The sequence below is a fragment of the Lingula anatina genome, chromosome 9 (genome assembly GCF_051362555.1).
Source record: "Lingula anatina isolate TDL-2025a chromosome 9, LinAna3.0, whole genome shotgun sequence".
NCBI classification, from domain to species: domain Eukaryota; kingdom Metazoa; phylum Brachiopoda; class Lingulata; order Lingulida; family Lingulidae; genus Lingula; species Lingula anatina.
The window spans coordinates 8,671,455-8,696,206 of NC_141775.1; the positions used below are offsets into that span (position 1 = coordinate 8,671,455).

General features: G+C 38.7%; 1 protein-coding gene and 1 long non-coding RNA gene across 2 annotated transcripts; both read right to left on the reverse strand.

The window, feature by feature from the left end:
• Positions 1-513: 513 nt before the first annotated feature.
• On the reverse strand, positions 514-10,259 carry LOC147759871 (uncharacterized). The gene is made up of 3 exons (XR_015331000.1): positions 10,147-10,259; positions 9,715-9,798; positions 514-878 (listed from the first exon to the last, which is right to left on the reverse strand). It is a non-coding gene; the product is annotated as an uncharacterized LOC147759871 (long non-coding RNA).
• A 2,069-nt stretch (positions 10,260-12,328) lies between these two features.
• LOC106158924 (uncharacterized) lies at positions 12,329-23,209 on the reverse strand. Its single transcript, XM_086995582.1, has 2 exons — positions 20,477-23,209; positions 12,329-16,837 (listed from the first exon to the last, which is right to left on the reverse strand). The coding sequence occupies exons 1-2, from the start codon at positions 23,206-23,208 to the stop codon at positions 13,843-13,845; spliced, it is 5,727 nt and encodes a 1,908-aa protein (XP_086851708.1). The 5' UTR covers position 23,209; the 3' UTR covers positions 12,329-13,842.
• Between the last annotated feature and the right edge of the window lie 1,543 nt (positions 23,210-24,752).

Genomic DNA, 24,752 nt, shown 5'->3' on the forward strand with positions numbered 1-24,752 from the left:
TACAACTTTTCTTTTACTGCTTATATATTTGTTGTAATAAGAGTAAAGCTGAAAACTGGCAGTGGAGCAGACAGATGATGTATTTTCTGGTTTCTTTGGATAACATTGCTGAGAAAATAAAACGAACAGCAAGCACCGGAAATGCGAAAAGGCAACACGTGTAGGTTTTTTTTAAATTAATTTTTTAATTCCATTCCGTACTTGCTTTTGAAATTAACTCTTATTTTACCCACCAGGTGTCACTAGTTGCCTGGGACAGGACTTACACGGTATCACTGCTGTAATAGCGTACCCATTTTTGTCGATGGAGAGGGTAAATCCACCGTCAAATAGGAAAATGACAAAGTTGCCAAGTTGCCAAGAGGGTATTCTGATCCCCACTGAATTATTATAAAATCAACGTCATCACAACTAGAATCCATATGCAAAAAATCAATAAACAAAAGAACTTAATACTTAAAATAGAATTAAAAATGCATGTCCGTTCGGTGTGTATTTTTGGAACAAGCGGTTTCTAATATCAACTTTAACTGTTAGTCTATGAAGGTGTGACGATGTACCGCTTTTTGTCCCAATGAGAAAAGGCTACAAGACATTCTAGTACTAGAAAGAAAGAAACAAAGAAACACACTATACAGTGTTGAAAACTGCAACAGATAGTCTCCGATACTAACTTATGATACTAAACGACCCAGTCATCACGTATCGTCCCTCGTTAGCTATGGTCAGGTGCGCGTCGCTGTAAATCCACGTGAAACGGTTATTCAGATACGACCATTTGACATTACTGAGCACCGCGTCATTGCCTTTGCCGCTTTCGTCTGCCCCGGCCGTGTTTTGGGAGAGGGGCCAAAAGCCTAGTAGGCTTGCGGTTGTACCTGCAATAAACACGGTGTCACCAAGACATTTGTCAAACAAAAATGCAAAAATTACATATATATATATATGCAGACTTGACATCTAATATCGAATATTTCAGTTTCGAAGGTATGCCTATGTAAAAATGCGTTCTTTTTTCAAAATACTCCGATGTCAAATAAGATATGTGAATGGAGAAGTGTGTAGTCAGGCGTGTCGCTACCAATTAACTGAATACCAGGTTAGTTGAGCTGCTGCATTATGTAATATGCAGTGATTTAATTGGGTAGTGCTCCTTTGGGCAGGTCAAAGCTTGGCTTTAGCAAAGCATGGTCCTGTCAAAAAAGTATCCATATGTCGACAACTACTGCATAAAAGAATTTGAAATTTTGCATGCAAGTGGTAGGTTTTGCAGTGTGTAAAAAGAGCTATGCAGTGCTTTACAAATTTGTTAATCTGTGGCAGAATGGTGCGTAAAAGACAGACATTGCCAGACACATAATAAAAAATAAAATAAAAATAAAAAAGGCTGGACGGTTCTCTGTGGAAAGCTTTTCCCATATCCACTTTCAACGTCACAACAGGAAGACCCATTACATTGGCCAAAAGCTAGGGCACAATGTATGACCTCTAAGAAAGGATGGCAGTGAGAGCCAATTAGAGTTGACATTCTCCTATCCTAACAGGCCTGGTGAATACCACCAGGGTTTGGAACATGTCTATAGACTGGTTTCCAGATCTAGCAGGTAATATGGGAACATAGAACTACTACATGTAATAATACTGGAGAGTGCAGCCCATGAGACTGGCAAGCATGCAGCTTCCAGCCTTGTCGCCCAGAACACGCATCATCTATAAGGGTGTGTTATTGTGGTCAAAGATGCAGGGTCGGATCCAGAGATATATTCTGACAGTCTTCCAAATTAACTGTTGATTCATTGTCAATTTTTGACCGTCTTCCGACAGAAAAAATCAGATACCAGTCAATGTGAACTTGAAAATCTGACATTCGTCCGTAAGACCCAGAAGACTGCCCCTATGGCTGGTCTTTGATGGTGGTACAAGCAACCAAATGCAGTTATTGATTAAATGTGCCAATGAATATGTTTTATGTGAAGATTAACGTTTGTTAATCTGATTTAAACGCATCACACAACGCCAGCTGCCAATGAATATGTTTTATCAAGCCTCTCTTCAATGTCAAGCAGTTACTCTCAAGTAGATAATACTGGTACATACAAAGGACTAGAAAATTTTAGGTCAATCATTTGACAGACAAGAACAGAGTCGATGCCTATAATATCTATATTAGAATGAAGTACCTACATTTAATCACAATGGGTCGGGTGTTCTATAAAAGGTAACGCTTTCCATAAAGAATAGAGATGTATATTTTTCTATTAAAGATGCATACAAAGCCAATATTTTGCCACAAAAACTGACCAAATGCCAGCATATAGTTTCAAGTTGTATAACTAAGAGAATTACCAAACGGCACTGTTTAATTTTTCCCGAAAATGATGTTTGAACGGATTTTTCTGCTAGCATTCTATGCTGTATGTCAATGGGGCAGAAAAGTAGGTCATGAAAGTAGGTTAAATTTTCAACCAAAAATTTAAGGAAAGGAGCAGTCTAAAGCTCTTTTATGGCTGATCAAGTGATCTATTCAGTTTATCCCTAGGCATGTCAAATTTATTTGAGTCATGTAAGAAACTAGTAGAATTAAGTGGTTTAGATGTGTTACTTGGAATCCACACTCCACTGATGCTCGGTTCACATGTACCTTTAAACTTTCTTTTGGGTTGTATTTTGATCACCGTGATATCAATTTCTATCATTTCATGATGGCCTTGGAATTACGTCATGTCTGGTTCTCTGAAGTTACAGTCAAATAATTGACAGTGCCTCACTTACTAAGAATTGGGTTACTAAGATATATAAACATTATAGCTTTTTTCGCTTGAAAATACAATGGTCTTGTAATTGCATCATAACTTCGACCTCTGGTAACTTTAAAATTATTTGCAAATATTTGGTGATCCCTCATTTACAGGGAATTGATACACTTTTCAATGACATTAGTGTTGAGGATGGAACGAAGATTAAAAGGCAACAAGTTAAAAATAAATCAAATAAATAATGAATTTAATGTGACGGAAATAATAGTACAAAATTATGATAAAAATAAAAACAGACTGAAAATTGCTGCTGGTGAGATTGCTGACGGCTAAGCCGCGAAAACGCAGAGTAGTAGATGCTACCGTCAAATGTGTAATCTGAGCAGTAGAAACTGCCCAGCTTTTATGTGTGACGGAGTTTACGACTGCTCCTTCTCGGGATAGTTTAGAAAAAGGAGGGGGTGGGTGAGCTGTCGCTGACAATTGGTTTACCAAGTTATAGATAACATGGATTCTTTGCTCTAAAATGCTGTGACCTTGTAATATTCCTGACCTCTGGGGACCTTGAAAAGGTTTGCAAAAGAGTTGTAATAGTGTCTCACATGGAAAAACTGGAATCTTAAAGCCTGTTTCTGTGACATTAGGTAAATAAAATAAAGACATAACGACATTTTTGCTTGAAAAGTGATTTGACCTTGTAATTAGGCCATTATCTTGACTTCCCTGACATTGAAAGTTTTTGCAAATGACTGGTGGTACCACGCTTAGTACAGGTGTGAGTTGATATTTTAAACGTTTCTGTGAAATTTGATTGACTTACGTACATGTTATGAAGAATGTTTTTCAAATAATCGATAAATAATTAATGTTGATAATTATTTCCCAATTTTTCGTAAACTTATAATGAATAATTCAGTGTTTTTGCCTGTTTTCCACCTACCTAATTTAGATTCATGACCTTATTAATTGTTCAGATGTTGAGGCAAAAGGAAAACTGACCGTCAAAAGAAAGTTTTGTTTGAATTTTCTACAAGACAAAATTGTGCTTCTAAGACAAATTATTTTAAGTGATGCCTGTGTGCTTCGGTGACCCGACTGGTACTAATGTACCCCTGTGATAAAGTAGCTTGCGGTAATGAACTATTTCTTTCCCTCTTTCTTTTTATCCTTCCCCTTACCCTTTTTCCCAATTTTCAAAGCGACAAATTATGCCTAGAGGGAGTTGTACACAGCAAAATAAATCCTGGTGGGATAATTGTTTATTTAGAAAACAAAACTAATCTAAAATGTAGACACTAAGGATAACGACAAATGTAGGTTTGGATTTATAGTCAGACATATACATGTAGCACATGAACCCCTTCTTCCATCAAAATTCCAATATGTGACTTTTAACCTACTTTATTGGGTAGTCCTCTTTCGGCAGGTCTTACAATGTACCATTACTATGGCAGCTATAGAGCATGCATGTTCTATTGAAAAGTGCATGTCTTTAACGCCTGCATAGATGACTCCGACATTTTGCATACTGGTACAATTAACAGTGCGTGAACTATGCGGGGCAGTACGTGTGTCATAACATAGACCCCATTCCCACAGATTTTAGATCGATCTATCCCCGTGGGGAGTCTCACTAGATTACTGTCAGCTTAACCGGCTAAAATGTCTGTCCCGCCTACTAAAAGCTGTAAGGAGGTAATTAACTTCCGTGCGCGGAAAATTAAGCGTGAACCCCCAGGGAGTTAGGTCGATCTAGTTGGATCTATCTAAATCTCTGGGAATGCGGTCATAGTTGCTCTGCCCCATATGTTTTTGGCAGTCCGTGTTTTGATTGTTATTTACTTGTAAAATCTTGGCATGAAGGTGTTATTTTGTTAAAAGCTTAACCCAGAAAACAAACAATTGTGTTAAAATATAATAAAGTGATTAATTCCGGCCACAACATATGGTTAAAATATATATAAATATTTTCAAGTCAAACAAAGCCCAAAAAACTAGTTAGACCGATGAGCCCAATGTCAATTCTCATCCTTCCTCTGTGGACTATTACCTGTAAGTATCATTTTTTTTTTTTTTTTTTTTTTTTTTTTTTTTTTTTTTTTTTTTTTACGGCGCAGATTATTATTATCTGATTTAATACAGACCGTCACTTACTAACTGATGTATACCTATCTTTCATGGCAATCGTATTAAGCAATAAAACATCGACGGTGTACCCGGTATGTTTCTAAAACGGTATTGATGTATAGTGTGTAACATGTGCAAAATGATAGACCCTCTGCAAAAATCCTACCCGATGTGCAAAAATATTCCAATGGGATTGTTGTGCTGTCGTTATGGTGATATCCAAGCAGCAACAGCACCATAAAATAGGATAAAATCCACAAGAACACTTCAATTTTTCCCGAAATACAATATTAATATTTATCTAATGCTTACATATCTGTATGCACTTCATTGGATAAATGCCCTGATTTTACTGACAAATCGACTTCATAGGATAAAATGCGACTTCATATCCACATAAGATATTGCCTGCTACTTCATGGGATAAAGGTGAAAAAACTATTGTTGGCCCAACGTTATGAGAGATAACGTTTTTGAAATGTAATGTTTTTGTACTTTAAATATTATCCAAAATAGGTAAACTGTACGTTTTAATTTACTTGCATGACTGAGTAGGGTTTCTTAAGTGGTATTGGATGCATGTTTTGAGCAATTTTACAATACACAGGCATATGCAGGTGAGGATCCAGGATTTCTGAAAAATCAGTACATTATGGGGATAACAGTCAGCGTTGAAAAAAGGGGGGATCCAGATCCCCTGGGCCCTCCCTTCCCAGATCCTCTAACCACAATGGGCCGTAAAACTACTGGATCAGGTAAACCAGGCTATGATAACATTATTTACCCGTGGGTTATTGGACTATAAGATGGATAAATAAACAAATAGGAATAAATTATTTAACAGAAATAAATAGATAATAGTGTTGAAAAAGAAGCAGAGAAGGCATATAAATGTGCACTACAGTCGTCTTGATCAAGTCGCATCCCACTCTGAAAATACTATTTTTCCATGAGGAAAGACACACGCAAGTGTAATGTCTTTACGTCTGTCTCTTGGTTTCCGAGGGGCTTTGTTCTGGTCCTACACCTGTGAATGTCCATCACGGCGTGATCAAACGTGTTCCCGAAATACTTAGCTGGCTCTCTTTTGACCCGAAAATATTATCTGCGGCACAGTCTGCATTTGGAAACCTGCTAATAAGGCGTTCGGGGGAGGGGGGTTACTTGTTGTTTAGCAGCCTAATTAACGTGGTTGATCTGCGAGATCAACAGGCTTGTAGTATGATATTTATACAGAATAAATTGATGAATCTGAATTTAAAAAGTTAAGTTGCAAAGTAACCATGTGTCTCAAGTATATTGCATATGATTGCTTATTTCTTTCGTGCTTCCACCTCACGCGAGCACTTGTAATTGATACACTGTTACTTGGTTTAAGATAAGAGCGTAAATTAACTACAGCAACTACCGCCTAGAGAGTCATTCCACATGACAGTTGTAAAGCTGCATTTTGCAACCAACAAAATACGTGAAAATGCAATCTGCAACTGTAAGTACGCATTTAGCAACCAATTTCTTTAAAGTAACTGGAACAATTTGAAATAATACAGAGATAGAATTGGGATGGGAACGGGGTTGCCTTGACACAATAGGCTGAATCTGGTGTCTGCCCCCAAGGTGGGTGATTTATATTTTATACATATATCACAATTTCTGTCATCTCCCCCAAGAACACAACGAGCAGTTTTTAATTGGATTCCTTGTCCTACATTCAAGCACTCAGCTGTTCAGCGCTGTGTGCTGCCCTTCTCTTTTTTCAAGGACCCATTCACATTCATAATGACAGTTGTAGAGCCGCATTTTGCAACTGCAATGCATTTTGCAACCAGGTTTTTTTGTAAGTCCCTGAAACGGTTTGAATAATGGGGTGTGGTTGTACCATAGGGTGGTTGATTGTAATTTTCACATCGTAATTTCTGCCATCTACCCGCAAGCTGAAACATTGGGAATTAATAAACCTATATGCAAAGGCTCTTCGGAATTTTAGTGTGACTTTGCAGTCCTTTGGGGGGGTATATTTTTATATCGCTGTTACTGTTATCTACCCCTATCCATTAAAGTGAGGAACATGAGACGTTGGGCATATTTAAACTTGCCATTAGGCATGTGCACATGTCTTCGGATTTTTCTGACTATGGGGGTCGCCGTCCCTAGGGGTGGTTGATTATTATCTTTGCGTTATATTTTCTGCTATATACTTATAGGTGTTTAGGTTGAGGAAACTAAATAGTCGGGGTAAGCATAGGCACATTTTTTTTTCTTTTTTGTGACTATGGGTGTGGCTCTCCCTGGAGGTTGTTGCTGCAATCTTTCAATCGTATTTTCTGGTGGACCTTATATTAAGGAAATCGAAATGCAACGTGCTTGGGCACATCAGAATTTTGGGTGACTTGGGGTCTTGGGGTGTAGCCATCCCTGGGGATGGTTGACTATTATCTTACCGTACTTATTTCATCTTCTCCTAGACCATTCCAATTAGGAACATGAGTCTTTAATTAGTGCTTGAGTGGGCTACATGGGAATTTTAGCGTGACTTGGGGTGTGGCCGTCCCTAGTGGTGGAGTGATTGGTAGTTTGTCAGACAATGAAGCTGATTTAATTGCACTTAAGTCAGATTCCCCGCAGAGTTGGACCGACCCAGCTATAGTACGATGTGTGAATCTAAAGGCGGTCTTTGGGTTATAGGAAGGAAGGGGAAATGCAGAGAAATTAGCAGACAGCACCTGATAACAGACCTTCAGTCGTATTCTTGAATATAGGTCAAGTTAATTAAAACTTATGGAAGCGTGTAAGGGTCACAACACCAAACAAAACTCACAACACCAAAAACAAAACTCACAACACCAACAGTGTGAGTGGTCGTATAGTGCAGACATATGATACGGTATACATGATACTCAGGTTTGTTTAAAGCGCTCTTTATTTGGTGTTGTGAGTTTTGTTTTTGGTGTTGGTGTTGTGAAGTTTGTTTGTTTTTGGTGTTGGTGTTGTGAGTTTTGTTTTTGGTGTTGGTGTTGTGAGTTTTGTTTGGTGTTGTGACCCTTACACGCTTCCATAAAAACTCCATTCAAGACCCCATACTCTCAGGAATCCTAGGGTCCAAGTCCCGTTGTTCTTTAACATAAAACACACATGTTAATTACTGCTCTTGGGTAATTAACATTTTTGTTTTGTGTTAAGACACAACAGCTAGCAGTTGAACGCTAGGATTCCTGAGTGGGGCCTTGAATTAGTTTTTAATTGGATTCCCTGACCTATATTCATGCATATGGCTGGCGTTTAGTTCTGTATGTGCTTCTACTGTTCTCTGCATTTCTCAAGGACCCATGCACATTCATTAAAAATGTCTGATTCATCAATCCTCAACGTTTCGTGTTCCTTAAAATTTCAGGGTATAGACGGCAGAAATAACGACGTGAAAAATAAAATCAACCACCCCCACCCCCTGGGATAGCCACACCTGAAATATCATACTAACATTCCCGGAAATCTATGTATATCCTCAATGGTAAGCTTATCAGCATGGAAGGTTTCATGTTCCTAACTGTAATTGCGTAAGGGTGGAAGCAGCCAGGAATAATGATGTAAAATTTAAAATCAACCTCCCCAGGGACGGCCACACCCAATTTCACAAAAAAGACCCAGAAGGACCCATACACATCCCCAAAGACAGGTTTTTCAGTCTAAGGGTAAATAGCAGGAATTACAATGTCAATTAGACTCATCCGCCCCCAGGACCACATCCCCAAAAAAAATCCGAAGTGCCCTTCCACATCCAAAATGATATGTAGCTACGTTTCATGTTCCTATCGTAAAATACGATGTAAAAATTATAATAGACCACCCCCAGAGACGACCACACCCCAAGTCACAATAAAATTCGGAAGAGCCTTTGCAAACCCCAAATGATAGGTTTATTAATCTCTGACGTATCAAGTTCCGCACTATGATGGTCTAGGAAGTAACAATGTGAAACAGGTTATGCATGTATATAATTGTCCACACCAGGGGGAAGCTTGACGAATGTCGGCGTACTTAGCCGAGGCAACACCGTCCCCATTCTAATTCTACCTCTATAGAACTTTACACTATTTAGCCACCAGGAAAAAATTCCTGGTTGGAAAATGCGTTCAGCTGCAAAAATGCGGCTCTATTTGTAACGCGGCATTTTGCAACTGAATGCATTTTGCAACCGGTTGCAAAATGCGGCTCTACACCAGTTTTATGAATCCCCAGCATATCATTCTCCCCGACATCTATCTGGACAGCTGACCGTTTCAATTTATTCAGATTTCAGTCTTTCCGACCTTAAAGGTTAAAGGTTTTTATTTTAATATACTTAAAAGTATATAGGCCAGGGGGTCTATCTTTGTAATCGATCGAGATATTATCGAAATGTTATGTTGCATATCAATAGAAAAGCTTATTTTGACAGCATGTTATTTCAAGCAACACTTCCAAACCAGCGCAACTAATTTCATATTTTGAACTGTGTCTTTTGTTCCCTACAGTGTCACAAATACCAAAATCGGTAACAATATCTACATATATCATAGTGTATTGAACAGGCAAATACACTTTATATTCTCATAATACAATATCAACATTTTCCTTATATTTATATATTTATATATTTATATTCAGGTATGTATTCAATAACCTCACCAGCGCTCATAATTTGGCCTATTAAACTGTGCCTTTAGTTCCCTATAAATCCACGAAAATCATAGGTGACAATATCCACCACAAATTTGGTTTACACGAAGATATAAAAACGGAGATATAAAAAAAGACTATACCCTAAACAAAATGTTCTTTTTATGTTACTTACGGTTTCGGCAAACTGCCAGACTGAACACTAACGCCAGCAGGGATATCCACGGTACACCTCCACTTTTTAGCCTCACTGCCATCTCTACAAACAAACACGCACCTCTTTAGTTTCCCCGTACAGTCTTATTTTACAACATGTCAAGTTTAAAAGAATGACTTTTACAAAATGCTATAAGCTATAAGCTCAAAACACTAAAAAATGACTCTGTACATACAGTATGTGGATTGCGGAAAATGAGTTCATTGAGTCGTCAAATAAAAAAAAGATCTGGTACTTGCGATGAGGCATTCGATGCAACAGGAAACAAAAATACATGTGCTATGGGACTTGCATTGTCCAGCTTCAGAGAGAGAGAGAGAGGGAGCTATAAATAAAAAAAATCACAAATTACATACCGAGTGTCACAACAGAGTGTTGATGTTCACATACCTTTTGTGTCATTGACATCCGATGAAACTCGTATCTGAGACTGCAAAGTGGTTCCCTGGTTGTTAAATGCATTGGGCACGACAACTTGGTGTTTATAAATGCAGTTGTTATGATGAAATGGGAAGGTTTAACTGTCTATGTTAAATGGGCAATCGTACGTTTTTCTATTGCTTTAAATAATTAATCGCGATCTTCTGTTTTTACACGACATGCATCAATCTAACAGTATAGATTACGCTTCTGCTTCTGCTGCTGTTGCAAGGGACGTACAGAGTTAGGTAATTCATTTGCAAACGATTTTGCCATAAACTAATAACCGCGTACATTAGACCCCATTTCCAGAGATTAGATCGATCTACTTTAGACGACATTTAAGCCGTATTATCTGACAGTAATCTAGGGAAACTCCCCGCGGGGATAGATAGATCTAAAAGCTCTGGGAATACAGCCTTAGTGTGTTATATCGCTCCACTGATGACAGATAGCACAAAACCACTGGAAAGTTTGTGTTGTTCTGTATTTGTAAAACAACCAAATGGAATCTGATTCACTTGAAAATCCAATCAGAAATATACTCATTGTATATATAGTAATACATTGTAGTTACACGCACGTGCTACTTCTTTCAGAATTAAATGGAAATGCGGTAGAACCTTACAGCAACAGCACAAAATGTAAATCTATCAGTGATTTAGTGAATTTTAGTAATTCCCTTATGAAATTAAGTTAAGTGCTATTATGAGGACAGAATATACAAGAGAGAAAATGTAAAAAAAGAATCACTTCGATAGAATACAAGGAACCACTCTCCTTTTTTTAAATCAAAATCGAAGTGTACGACTCCGTCTAAATCACTTTCCAAAAGGCGAAATAGACTAACACTGAAACTGAGAAATAATATTCGTGATTTTTTCCACAGTGGTTGACATCTTTCATCCCCACATCTGTTTAGTTTTTTAAGCCCCATTTACACTGAACGGCGTCCTTTCTGCGTCCCGTAGTACAGCCCCGTTTGGGAGTAAAAAAAAAAAATAATACTTTACATGCCGACAACTGGCCGACCACTGAGCATTCTTTCTGCAACCAAAGCGATGCTTGTGTCTCCTTTCTACGACCACCGCCATGCCAGTTTCATGGTCGCACAAAGAACGCAGAAAGGACGCCGTCCAGTGTAAAGGAGATTTTACTCACGTCCCGCGACCCAATACCTGGATTTTGTCATTCAGCGTATGTTACGATACTGAGACTCTGAGGTATAATAATAATAATAATAATAATAATAATAATTATTATTATTATTATTATTATTATTATTATTATACCTTTGTTGTGAAAATAAATATTTTTAAATATGAATCGTCATCATTTAGGGATTTCAACCCGCATATTTTTTACCTTTACGATGAGTGAATTTTTTTGTGGATTTGGAACAAAAATAGGCCAGACTTTATAGAGGCTGTGGTGGACATTATTGAGCTTAGTTTGTAAAATGTGAGAAGAATAACATACTTGAGTGTGTCGCAAATAGAAACACTTTATTCCTTCAAAGTGTTGTTCATCAGTTCAAGTGATCCCAGTATATGCATTCTATGATTAGGTTATATCTTTCTTTATATCATTTATTTATTTATTTATTTATTTATTTATTTATTTATTGTAGTCGTATAATCTCCGTTCGTTAAATACAAGTAGTCCGTGTACTATGGTTCTGTATAGCTTGACATCAAATGTGATTATACAGAACCACAGCATAAATTATATACCACGGTTTCTCCTCGGTTTCAGGTTAGAAACTCAGATCGTGATGGCAGCCGATCGATATCCCGTATTCTTCTAATGATAGACTTATAATGATAAATAACATACGTAGATCGAGTTGTACTCAGTATTATCTGTTAAATTTTTTTCCGTGACAAAAGTGCGAGTGGCAAATTGACAAATATCACTTCTTGGCACTAACAAAAATGATAATTATGGAACGTATTTTATCAGCGGCTTTTTGAAAACTAATTATTGTGCTTTTTTCTTGTGATTAAGGTAACGAGTCATATCCTAGATGCCGCTTGCTTTTGGGGCTTGTTTTTACTGTAAATTGTTCACAGCTATACTTGCATGTAAGGGAAATAGGTTACGATTTCATCAATTTCATCAATCGCAAAAACATTAAAACATCAAATCCAAATAAACAAAAGCCCAGTAAGTTATTATCGTAAGAGTCAATTGGTGCGAAATTGTTTTCGTATTTGTCGAGAAAGGACATTTTCAAAGTCAGATGAGCTTTTGATTGATTGGTTAATTTCATATACTGTACATAAAGTGATATTCCATAACTTGACTAACAGCTACAAACTAGTAGACTTGGGCCCTTTAATGTGATGTAATAAAACAAGAGGCGTAAACAGGGGCTCATACAGATTGCCTTATTAGGAAAGACCGATTAGTTCAAAATAAACAATAGTACAAAATAAAGTCCATGTAGGACGGAAGATTCCAATAGTACATAAAAGCTGACGTAAAGCAGATAACGAGTCCTCCGTTCGGAGAGAAAGAGTGTATATAAATATATAAGAGACTGCATGTCAAGAAATTGGGGATCTCAATTTCATTTTTTTTTTTTAGGATCTGGTTTATCTTGACGTCTTGGTCCCTATAAATTGCTGTTACATGAAAATCTAACTCCCCCATGAAATTTTGATCCCCAAAAAAAACTATATCTTATTTTATTTGAGTATATGACTTTTATCTAGTAGTATGCAATGGGAGTACAAATCCTATGGCTAGTTATTTTTACCACCAAGCTTTCAAATACTAATTAAATATACGTCACAATGCAAACTATGTGGAAAATCATGGTATGGTGACTAAATATAAAATAGGGCCTTTCCTTCATGGGAGACCAAATCCCATGGATATGAAAATGAAAGATTTTTCATGATTTTTTTTTTTTCATTTTTTTTGCACCCAATATTTTAACACCAAACTTGCAAATATTTCCAATATATTTTTATAAAGTACACTAAAAAGAAAAAGGTTGAAATGATCACCAAATATCAAATAAATAGCTTTTTCAAGAAGAGTCATTGGGTGGTAGAATACACATTTTTAATTTTCTTTTTTATTGAAAATTATCACCTGCAAAGTAACAAAAAGCTCCAATGTATTTTCCATTATGCATACTACAAGATAAAAGTCATACAGTGTATACTCAAATAAAATAAGATTTGTGAAGTTTGTGGGGGGAGTAAAAATTTCATTATGAAACTTCGACTGGGGAGTCAGATTTTCATGAGGAAAATTTGACTGGGGAGTCACCTTTTAAGGGAGTCAGATTTTCATGGTAACTCTGGTTGAAAAAGGAAGGGTTGAAAAATTGAAAACTACCTGCTCCTATGTTCTTCAGCGTTTCGATATTCTCTCCTTTCGAAGCACTTTATATACAACATTTCCCAAATATTCTAAAATTATAACGTGACATTTTAGATTACAATACACGACCTGTGTTTTGTCACATTTCGCCATTAAGATCGCCCGGTAGTCTAGCAGCTGTCATTTTTTAAATCTTCAACCTGATAATTCAATTATTTACTAGAAAATGACGAATCTCAGAACATTTGTGAGTCTGGCTAACTTGACAAAAAACAGAGTAGCAAAGAAAAGAAAATCCATTTCCTTTTCCTCAGGTGATTGCAGATAGTATCAAATCGAGCTAACTTCGGTGCTTCTTTTCTTCGACGGCATGCTGTTTCTACAGGTATTTGACGAGACAGAATTTAGCGGAGTGGAATCAGATGTGAGATGGCAAGTTTTCAGCCCGTTCAATTTCTTCAGTTCCTCCCATACCCTCTTGGTACACACGGTTGCTATAAAAATATATACACCGTCCAATGTGGCAGTGACAATAAAAATATACCACATAATATTGGATATAGTAGGGTCGTGGAACAAACTGGCAACGAATCCAAAAATCCAATTTACTCCCATCAGGACAAATATTTTAACGTATATAGCAAATGAGTGGTTTTTATTCTGCGAGGAACTGAGTCCCTCTGCTCTTTTCATAGCACCGCGGATGGAACGGGAGATGATGACAAAAAGGATCAGGTTCACAATAATGACCAAACCAATCGGTGCTACCATGAATATAATCAGAGGAAATTTTTTAGAAATCCAGCAAACCCCTGATGTGTAACTTGGTTGGAAGTTTTCGTCGATGTGGGCATAGTCCAACACAAGGCATGACACCACGACAATGACCGAGCAAAGCAAGGTATAGATGTGGTACGTGAAGAACCGTTTTCTCGACCCTTCAGATCGGTCGGAAGTCAGTGACGATTTCGTGCTAAATGTCCGCGTCATGTCGACTGCAATGGCGTTCATCCAGAGAAAGGAACACAGTACACTCCAATGGAACAATACACCAACAATTTGGCATCCGACTTCGTTGCCTAGAAAAAATGGTCTCATTAAGAAGAGAACTTTCGATATGAAGAGGACAAAAACGAGGCAAAATTGAAGTCTCCCTGGAAACGTCCGAAAGACGGCTACACACGATTGCAAGACAAGCCTTACAAGAATACATAAAGATGATATGACTAAACATACGACCGTTACAATTCCTTCCGCTTGCGTTAAGTTACCGACGTTCTGGCTGTTTCCCGTTAAGTTATTATTTGATAGTTCCTCTGATATATTGACAACATCAGCACATACCCATGCCCGATTATCCCACACTTGATAATTCTTTCTGTCTATCAGGGTGTTTGAGACATGAACTAAAATGGACCCGTTTCCCGAAATGTCATAATCGGACGTATTAAGGCCAATACGAGGGCAGTCACTAACCCCGGAGTGGAAAGGATCGAAGCTGTAGGTGTTACCGACGTATTTAAATATTTTCTTTGAGTCATTATTAAAGACAGAAATTATTGATTCAAGTGCAATGTCCAGCGAGAGGATGAGAGTTGCATTTATTTGGCTTTGGGTAACGTTTGCCTCTATAGATTTTAATAAAAAACGGCTTTCCATGGTAGCAGCTCGAGGATTAATAGTGTCAACATAGTTCGTCACAACGGTTCCATATACAGGAAATCCAGTCTCAAAGATCTTTGACAGTGTTCGGGCTATGTCTGCCTTCTGCTCTTTAAAATAAGGAATTTTCTGAAAAGGACTCCCTTTTACGAAGGTTAGTCTCTCGTTTGGGTCTTTCGTCACCCATGACGTCACGATTCTCACATCACTTAAAGGGTATTTATACATGCAGACGCCTTCCACAAGCTTGAAGTCTAGTGAGCACTGAATCGGCTGGCAAGATGCATCAAAAACATGACAGTCTAATAAAGTTTCTCTACCAGCAATCTCTCCCTCATCCTGCTGTGTATTGACGCCAATTCGAAGACCATCAAGGCTGTTAAAATCCATGATAACTCTAAAGGAGAAAAATGAAATGTCAGTGCCTGGTTTGCCACTAGGGGCGGTCACTGGTTTACACCCCAAGTCAGGTAAATTCTCATGGTTGCACAAGGCACAAAACTTGTTTTTGTAGCTGTCTCTATTTTCGACGTACAATTGGTAACGATGGCAGTCGCGGATCATTTTTTCATTGAAACAGTCTTTCGAGCACTCCCTGATAACATGCTCGCACGTGCGGATGGGGCTCCAAGCTGGGGGAATAATGGTTTTTGTGCATGCGTCACTCTTTTCTAGTTCGATGAAGGGGTTCGAAGAATTTTCAAGGTAGACAGGCCGTGAACAATTGAAATTTACTTGCCAGAACGTATAGTTCTCGATCCCATGGCAGGTGGCGCAGTAAGCGTTACGAAAATGCACGCCTGTGTTTTTGTCGGTAACTGGTAAAATGTATTTTAAATCAAGTTCCCAAGGATTGCCTTCTATCTCACATGCACCCGAGATTGTGTCAGACACCCAGTCCGTTGGACACTTACCAAAAACAAGCACATTCATTATTGAGCTCATGTATATTGAGGCAAAACGGTACTTCAGAGTTTGGCACGTGGCCCCCGGATGATAGCTCAGGTTAAAGTTCAGGGTTGTTTTTCTAAGCTCATACTTCGTCTTTTCATCCGGGCATTTTGCTTCTACATCCGGGCAACAATCCCCGTAAAGATAACACTGGTGGTCGCAAGAACACCACTTTGGAATGCCGCCCCGTTGACTGCTGACGTTACCGCAATGCCCTTCGCACGTTAACATTCTGGCGTAGTGGGAACAACTGGGTATGTCATTGTGGCCAGGGGGCGGGGGCTCGCGATCAGGTCCTCCACAGACGTACTCTGGAGAATCAGGTGGTGGAGACATGACTTTTAGAAGTGGAGGGGGTGGGGGTGTCATTGGGATCCATTGCGGAAATTGGTCGACTGTTAGTGTGCTCCCGTTATATCCCGTTGTTGTTGTTGGTGGTGGTGGTGGTGGTGGCGGCGGCGGTGGTGATGGCGCTGCTTTTACTCTTATTTTTGTTGCTGGTGGAACTTTTGTTATTGTTGCTGCTGCTGCTGGTGATGCTTTCATTGCCGTTGTTATTGCCGGTGGTGAGAGTGGTGGGGGAGGTGACAATGCTCTTGCTGTCGTTGTAGCCAAAAGTCCATTTACATCCCAAGTACAGCAGAAGAAGTACAAGCACAGTGCAACAGCACTCATAGTTCTGTAACGTGGCCCTGTGCTGGAATTCATGGTCCTGAAATCAATTAAATTTAACTGAAGTGCGGGGTGTTGCACACATGGCAAAAGATATATTCTAAAACACACGCAATATGTTTTAATTTAAAAAACCCGCTGTCTGAATGAGGCTCATCACTCTGCTCAGTCGCACCTGTTTAATATGGCCTGTTTATTCGTCGGATGAGCTATTTTTAGATGAGATGAGACAAGGTGACAATATTGTAACCGCCATACTCGTCATAAGTGAAAAAGGAGAGTGTGATGAATACATGAATATAATTTGAATTCAGATTAGGTGTAACTGCGGTTGTTGATGATTTCAAGATTTTTCAAAACTAATCTCTCTCTCTCTCTCTCTCTCTCTCTCTCTCTCTCTCTCTCTCTCTCTCTTGTTCCGTGTTCCTATTTAATATTTATCTACTTACCTTTACAAGTTGAGATTCTTTTTCATCCCAGCTCTACCCACTCCGCCCCTTTTATCGCTCTCACTGAACTTAAGAGTAGAGCTCATATTACTCGTACAGTATTGTACGGAACAAGGCTCACATTAAGGTACTACTATGCCTTTCAGCATTCCTTCCATGTCCTTTAAGATATTACCTTATCACTGGCTAATACATGTAATGCAACTTACCAGAATAAACTGTTATCCGTTTTAAATTCTACATTTCACGAAACAACATCATTTCCCATATAAATTGTTATGGATTTCATCTTCCTATTTGGAATAACACATACATGTCGTACCCATCCTGTCTTGTGAAAATAGCTCTTTTTCAGTTAATTTTTATAGCAGGTTCCTGACCTTCTTCAACCGTGCAGAGTCCACAAAGAAATAACTGGTGTTCATCTACCGTAGGCGTTTAATGTCTGCGCGCATGCCACTTAACTCAAGTCTTACGGGTCCCTTTTCCCTAAGCACTGAATATAAATTGACTAAGATCTTACTAGCATAAACTCGTGTGCTTATTAGCCATTTGTTACTGTCCTCCTTAATTGGATGGGACAGGGGACGGGGTAAACCTTATCGAATACTAAAAAGGTAAGTTCACAATGAAACTGTTGTGCCAGGTAGTTTGAACTCACTCTATATCCCTCCTGTTGGCTTTGAGTAGAAAGCAGAAAAGCGGGTACTAAACAAGAGGAGGCTTGTTCATCTGTTATACAGACTGCATTCAGCAAGAGTCCCCGCGGAGCTAGTTCGAACTGCCTAGTAAGAAAGTTTCATTGTAAACGCACCCAAAGTCAAATACGCTAGTGGAGATTGTCACGCTGTATTCTATGAAATTATTAGAGCAGTTGACAGCTAGATAGGTGTTATTTTGGATAACGTTGAACCCGTGTCACCTGCCTGTCCTGAATTTGAATCAAGGTGGTATTCAGGTAAATAAGCGATGACTGTTTCTCATCTCGCTGAATATTTATAACTCATGACGTCCTTTAACCATGGCTCTCGCGCTGAATATAGTAAACTTTGCATAACAATAACTATTTTTGTCTGTAAAGACGTCGAGTGGTTGAGGAGATATTTCTATAAAGCATTTTTTTATATTGAAAAAATCCTTTTATTGCCTATTTCTAACAGATATATACTGACAGTCAATGAAAACGCATCATTTATTTATCAAATAATATTTTAAGTTCCTTTGGCACATTAAGAAAATAACAGTTTTCGTGTGAAATATGAAATAGTGGTCAGCCCACTCTCTTATGACCAAACAAGTGCATTTGTACTCGTTAATATGGTTGGAATCGATTCTCGGTAAAAAAAAAAGTAGAAGAACGTTTTCTGATGCGTTTTCATTGACTGTCAGTATATTTTTACGTTTAGCATTCCCAGCGATGTTTGAAAACACGTTTTCAAAACCCAGCATTGCTGACGCGATAAGCACAATGCAGCGGCCTATATTAATACACGCCAGGATTTGTAGAGTGAGGACCTAAAGAAATAAACAGGAGAGTACAGGTTCATGAAAAACCCGTTAGATAATACGTTGACATTTTTACAACAGTTGATGATAATGATATTATGAGTGTTGTCTAGGATTGATCTTGTCACGACTTTTGAAAGGGTTTTTAAAAGTAGCGACCTAAAAACTATGAGTTGACTTAGATTTTGATTGTTGAACAAGTACATGTATGCCTTCAGGGACCGATTTCACAAAACGGCTATGGTCTCAAAGTTGGTCTAAACTTTTGTCTTCTTCCGGTCAAAATAAACTCATACATTTAGATGAAACATTGACCTATAACAGCAGTTTTATCGCACATGTTGTAAAATGGGCACAGTATTTCATTTAAATGCCTAATGTCAAAATGGACACAATTTTTCTTCTTTAAGTTCAGACCAATTTTTTTTTTTTTTTTTTTTTTTTTTGGGGGGGGGGGGGGGGGGCTGTGGTCGTTTCATACAACCGGCCCATGTAGTTTTCCGGGCTGCAGCTCTTATTGTTAAATAATATTTTCTAAGTCTAGTGCCAAACACCGATTAAACGATTTTTCGGACCCCCATAAGATGCGGTAACTTCAAACTCCAGTTTACTGTAAACATGACGCAAAAAAAGCAACTGTCTCTCCGAAATGAATTTACGGACAAAACACTACAGGCACTTATTTTGACTTTGTCTCATTTCTCTTGGCAAAATGTAAACTCTTCTTTAGATGTGCTGACGTGAATATAAATAATAAATGTAATCGACGTGGGATTGTTCATTAATGTATCATTCTCGGTGAAAACATTTCATTGAAAGGCAGCGAAGCAATGAACCGTCCCTCCATTGCCAAAAACCTACTTTTAAAACGATATCTTATTCACTTCCTGTTTGCGACGATCTCTTCAGTTAACTAATTGGACTAACTGCTTAGAAATGGGGTGAGTGTTTGATCTTTTTATTGATTACACCCGTGACACCTGGGAGCACTCTAAGAGATCAGAACGCCGTATAATCCAAACAACAACTTTTATAATCAAGCAGACAGCACCATATACAGGGGATTTAAAACAGCGGCTGTGTCAACTTACACATTTCAAATAAGATGCTTTATTCATTATAACGAATACATCAATATGGGTAGATGAAAATGTACCATAGGAATAAAATTATAGATACATTTACTATTCAGTAATGATAAAATATAATAAAGACATTTTATTCTGGGATAATGAATGCTAATAGGTTAAGGCTTGTAAAACCTGTCAGTGACGCACCTTTTAAATGGCCCCGGGCCAACTGGCGTGATCTCCCCTATTTGAAACAGACAGCAGACAAGTTCTGCTAGTTGCCTAAATGGTCATTTTCTGTAAAATGGATTTTCTAGAAAGCAGTTTAAGTATAGAATAGTAGCATGCTTTTTAGGTGTCAAATGTAATACATTAATATATATTATTAGAGAAATAAGAGACAAAACGTCCTGTGAATTGTTCTTTGTGCGGTTTTTCATTGATTCTGGGACTTCAATTATCCCTCTCCGTTCATAGTACAGCCTCTGTGAGCTGTTTTCGCCACAGTTTCAGATATTCTCTGGGCTTTCAATGTTATTCGTGCAATCACTCTCACATCAGAGATACGTTTTACATGAGATTTTATTCTTCGACGCTCCTTTTTGGCGAGGCGGGAAGCACAGGTGTAGAGCCCGTGGCATGGTGGCTTGTTTTCAATCTGATTTTTTCCTCAAATCTTCCAATACTCTCTTGGTGCACACTGTAGATAAAAAGATGTACGCACCGTCCAATGAGGCTGTGACAATAAATATATACCAAAACACAGTGAACACTGTTGGGTCACTCATCAGACTGGCAATAAAACCAAAAATCCAATGTGCTCCCATCAATGTAAACAACTTCACGTAGATGAAAAAGGGGTGGTTTTTATTTTTAGAAGAGTTCAGTTCTTTGGCGTTGTTCATGGCGCCATGAATTGCTCGGGAGGCTATCGTGAAAAGTATCAGATTCACAAGGATAATCAAACCGACTGGGGCCACCATGAATATAATAAGAGGGTATTTCTTGGAAATCCAGCAAATTCCTGACGTGTAATTCGCTTGGAAGTCTTCGTTGATGTCGACAAAATCCAAAATGAGACACGTCGCCACAATCAACCCGGAGCAAAGCGAGGTATAGATACAGTACGTGAGGAACCGTTTCCTCGACCCTCCAGATCGGTCGGAAGTCAGAGGCGATTTCGTACCAAATGTCCGCGTCATGTCGACTGCAATGGCGTTCATCCAGAGGAAGGAACACAGTACGCCCCAATGGTACAATACAGCGACAACTTGGCATCCGACTTTGTTGCCAAGAAAAAATGGTCTCATTAGGAAGAGGACTTTAGATATGAAGAGGACAAAAACGAGGCAAAACTGAAGTCTCCCTGGAAACGTCCGAAAGACGGCAACACATGGCTGTAAGACAATCCGTATAAGTATACATAAACAAGATATAGCTAAGCATATCACAGTTACGATTCCTTCAGAAGCGGACAGATTGTTATTTATTTGGTTGACGTATGGATTAGAAGAGTTTCCCGTAGAATCATTAACCTCATGTCTTCTGAATAACGACTCCAGGGTATCAGCACATACCCATACCTGATTATCCCACACTTGATAATCCTCTCTGTCTATCACGGTATTTGCGACATGAACTGAAATAGACCCATTCTGCAAAATACCATAGTCAGAAGTATTAAGGGCAATACGAGGGCAGTCGCTTACCCCAGAGTGGAAAGGGCTGAAGGTGTATGTGTTACCGATATATTTAAATGTTTCATTCGTGTTGTTATTATAAGCAGCAACTATCACGTCAATGACTTGACCAAGCGCTATTATGATTGTTGCATTAAGTTGGTTTTCGCCAACTTTCGTATCATTTGTTTTCAGTAGAAATTGGGTTTCTATGTTGGCAGCCCTTGGATTAACAGTGTCGACATAGTTCGTTACAACTTCTCCATGTGATGGGAATGCTTTCTCAAAGAACGTTGTCAGTGCCCGTGCTATGTCCGTCTTCTGTCCTTTAAAAGGGTGAAGTATTTGAAATTTGTCAATGCCCAAAGGAACCGTCTCGTTTGGGTCTTTCGTAGCCCATACCGTCACGATTTTCACGTTACTAAGAGGGTATCTGTACACGCAGACGCCGTCCTGCAACAAGTAATCTCTTGAGCATTGAATCGGTTTACACGACTGGTCAAAGACAAAGCAATTTGACAGTGTTTCCTTGATAACTGCCCTCTCTTCTTCCTGGGACGTTTTGACACTAATGCGAAGGCCATCGAGGCCGTTAAAATCCATAAGAACTCGAAAGGAGAAAAAAGAAATATCCGTGTCCCGATCACCGATTAATCCTCCAAAGCAGTTCACGTTAAGCCGATCCTTAAAGTTACACATACCACAGAATTCATTTTTAAACTTTTGTCCACCAAAGACGTATAATTGGTAACGATGGCATTCGCGGACCAATTTTTCATTGGTGCAGTTTTTCGAGCAGTCCCCGACGGCATGCTCACACAGGCGATACGGACTCCAGGCCGGAGGCATGATGGCCTGTTTGCACTGGTCACTGTTCTCTAGCTCAGTGATGGCGTTTGATGAATTTTCGAGGTAAACAGGTTGAGAGCAGTTGAATTGCAGCTCCCAGAATATGAAGTCGCCTATACCGTTGCAGACGGCACAAAAGGAGTTTCGGTAATGGACTCCGGTTCTTCTGTCGGTTACGGGCAGGAGATATTTTACATCGAGATAAAGGGGATTGCCCTCTTTCTCACAGCCATTGGTAACCATCTGAGATGTCCAGTTGGTGGGGCATTTTCCAATGACAAGCACATTATTACTTGAGGTCCTCTCTGTTGAGTAAAAAGGATACTTCATCCTCTGGCAGATAGTTCCCGAATGGTAATCGACACTCATGTTCAGAGTTGATTTCAACGCAGAATACTTCGCCTTTACATCCGGGCATTTGCTGTCCACATCTGGACAACAGTCGCCGTTAAAATTACACATGTAATCGCAAGAGCACCACTTCAGTCGGTCTTTCCATCGACTGCTGACTGCACCACAGTGGCCTTCGCACGTCATGTTATTGGCGTATAGTCCACATGGGGGCGCGGTTTCGAAGCGCGGAGTTGGTGGCTCGCGGTCTGGTTCTCCGCAGAGAAACTCGGAAGAAACCGACATCGTTTTGGTCGACACTGTGTAGGCTTCGATGGCTGTGAACGTGCTTCCGTTATACCCCTCTGTTGCTGTTGTAGTTGCTGTTGTTGTCATAGCAGTTGTTGGTGTTGGTGTTGACGTCGCCAAAAGTCCATGTCCATCCTGTATACAGCAAATGAAGTACAAGCTTAGTACGAAATAGCCCGCGTGTCTGCAGCGTGGCCTTGTGTTACGGGTAGAAACCATGGTGCTGAAATGAATAAACGTGTAGTGAAGTACGATCCCTTATAAGGATGCTGTCCTTACTAATGTCAATCATTGACAGTAATAATTATTGAAACATTGCAATCCTGCCCCATTAGTGCCTATTAAATATCGATCAACTGTTTTGCAAATACAAAATCAATGATTAGAGGATACGCTTAAGGATATTGTCACCCTTCGACCAAAATTCTTTTTGTACTGCCTCACACATTATTTTGGGTATTAAATAATTCTTCAGTGTTCATTTACACATATGTTATCTTACGAGTGACATCATAATTGCGATTATGAGGTAAAAACTGGAAAAAATACGGTTTCTTAAATTTCTCTTTTACCTAAGCACCCAAGAATAAAAGCACAGGTACAACTATCTCTAATGTGAGAGAGACTGCAAGGATACCATTGATATTTCCGAGGTTTTTTTCATTGTTTTAAATCTCCACAAAGAGATGAATTATTGAATACATTTGATTCAGGAAAAAACTCATTTTCGGTATCTGAATGATAATAAAGTGTTACAATATCCTTAATGGACTATGTAACAGCTTTCAGTCAACGCCGATTTAATGACACCATTTAGTGCTCTAAAACCCAGACAGCGATTTTTTTAAAGGCTTAGTTCAATTTTTTTTTTACGTTGATATAACAAAATAATACCTATGTTTTATGAAAATTTGTACGGTATCTGAATGATAATAAAGAGTTACAATATCCTTAATGGACTATGTAACAGCTTTCAGTAAACGCCGATTTAATGAGACCATTTAGTACGCCAAAACCCAGCCAGCGATTTTTTTAGAAAGGCTTAGTTCAGATTTTATCATTGAAAAAGCAAAATGATACCTTTGTTTTATGAAAAGTTTGCAATTATGCGCTCATAACTCCATAACAAAAACATTTAAACCAAAATGACGACACAGGACTGTGGCCTATGCACCCCTGGTCTACTATGCTAATTTTTGTGATAAAATCTTGTTCAGGGATGAAGTTACGCTCCATACCGATTGCCATCTCACCTCAAAATAGAAATTGTTAAACTGACGATTAAAGCTTTGAGTTGCTTATGCTTATACATTGCAACGAAAAATATATGAGTTCAATGCCTGTCTTATGTGCATCGTTATCTGGTAGCGCATTTTGTTTTAAAGGCCCACTAAGCAGGGTAAACGTGATCGGTGCATGATGAGAGATGAATGTGCCCGATGAAAACTTCGCAATATTAGTAAAAGATATGGATTCAGCTAGCAGCTAGCTTGTTATCAGTCATACAAAACATCCATTTCTTGTTTTTGTAAAACTAAAATGGCAAAATTTGTCCCGTTTAATTGGACTGTTTCTGAATTTTCTACCTTTGTGATAAAAATTTTCATTTGAATCTTAGGTCTTACAGTTTTACCAACCTTTTTTACCGCTAAAGCGCGGCACTGCTCTAGTTTCGTTTGCGTGTCTTCGAGATCAGGCATACGAAGGGATTGGGCGCATAACTTTAATATGGGCGCAATAAAAACAAACTGATCTGTGAACTT

What these genes read in the sequence shown, in the direction of transcription:
- LOC106158924 (XM_086995582.1), bottom strand. Translation starts at nt 23,208, where the DNA reads ATGGTTTCTACCCGTAACACAAGGCCACGCTGCAGACACGCGGGCTAT. An exon ending in TTGAGGAAAAAATCAGATTG is followed by an intron (nt 16,838 to 20,476) that starts AAAACAAGCCAC and finishes AATTGATTTCAG; the next exon opens with GACCATGAATTCCAGCACAG.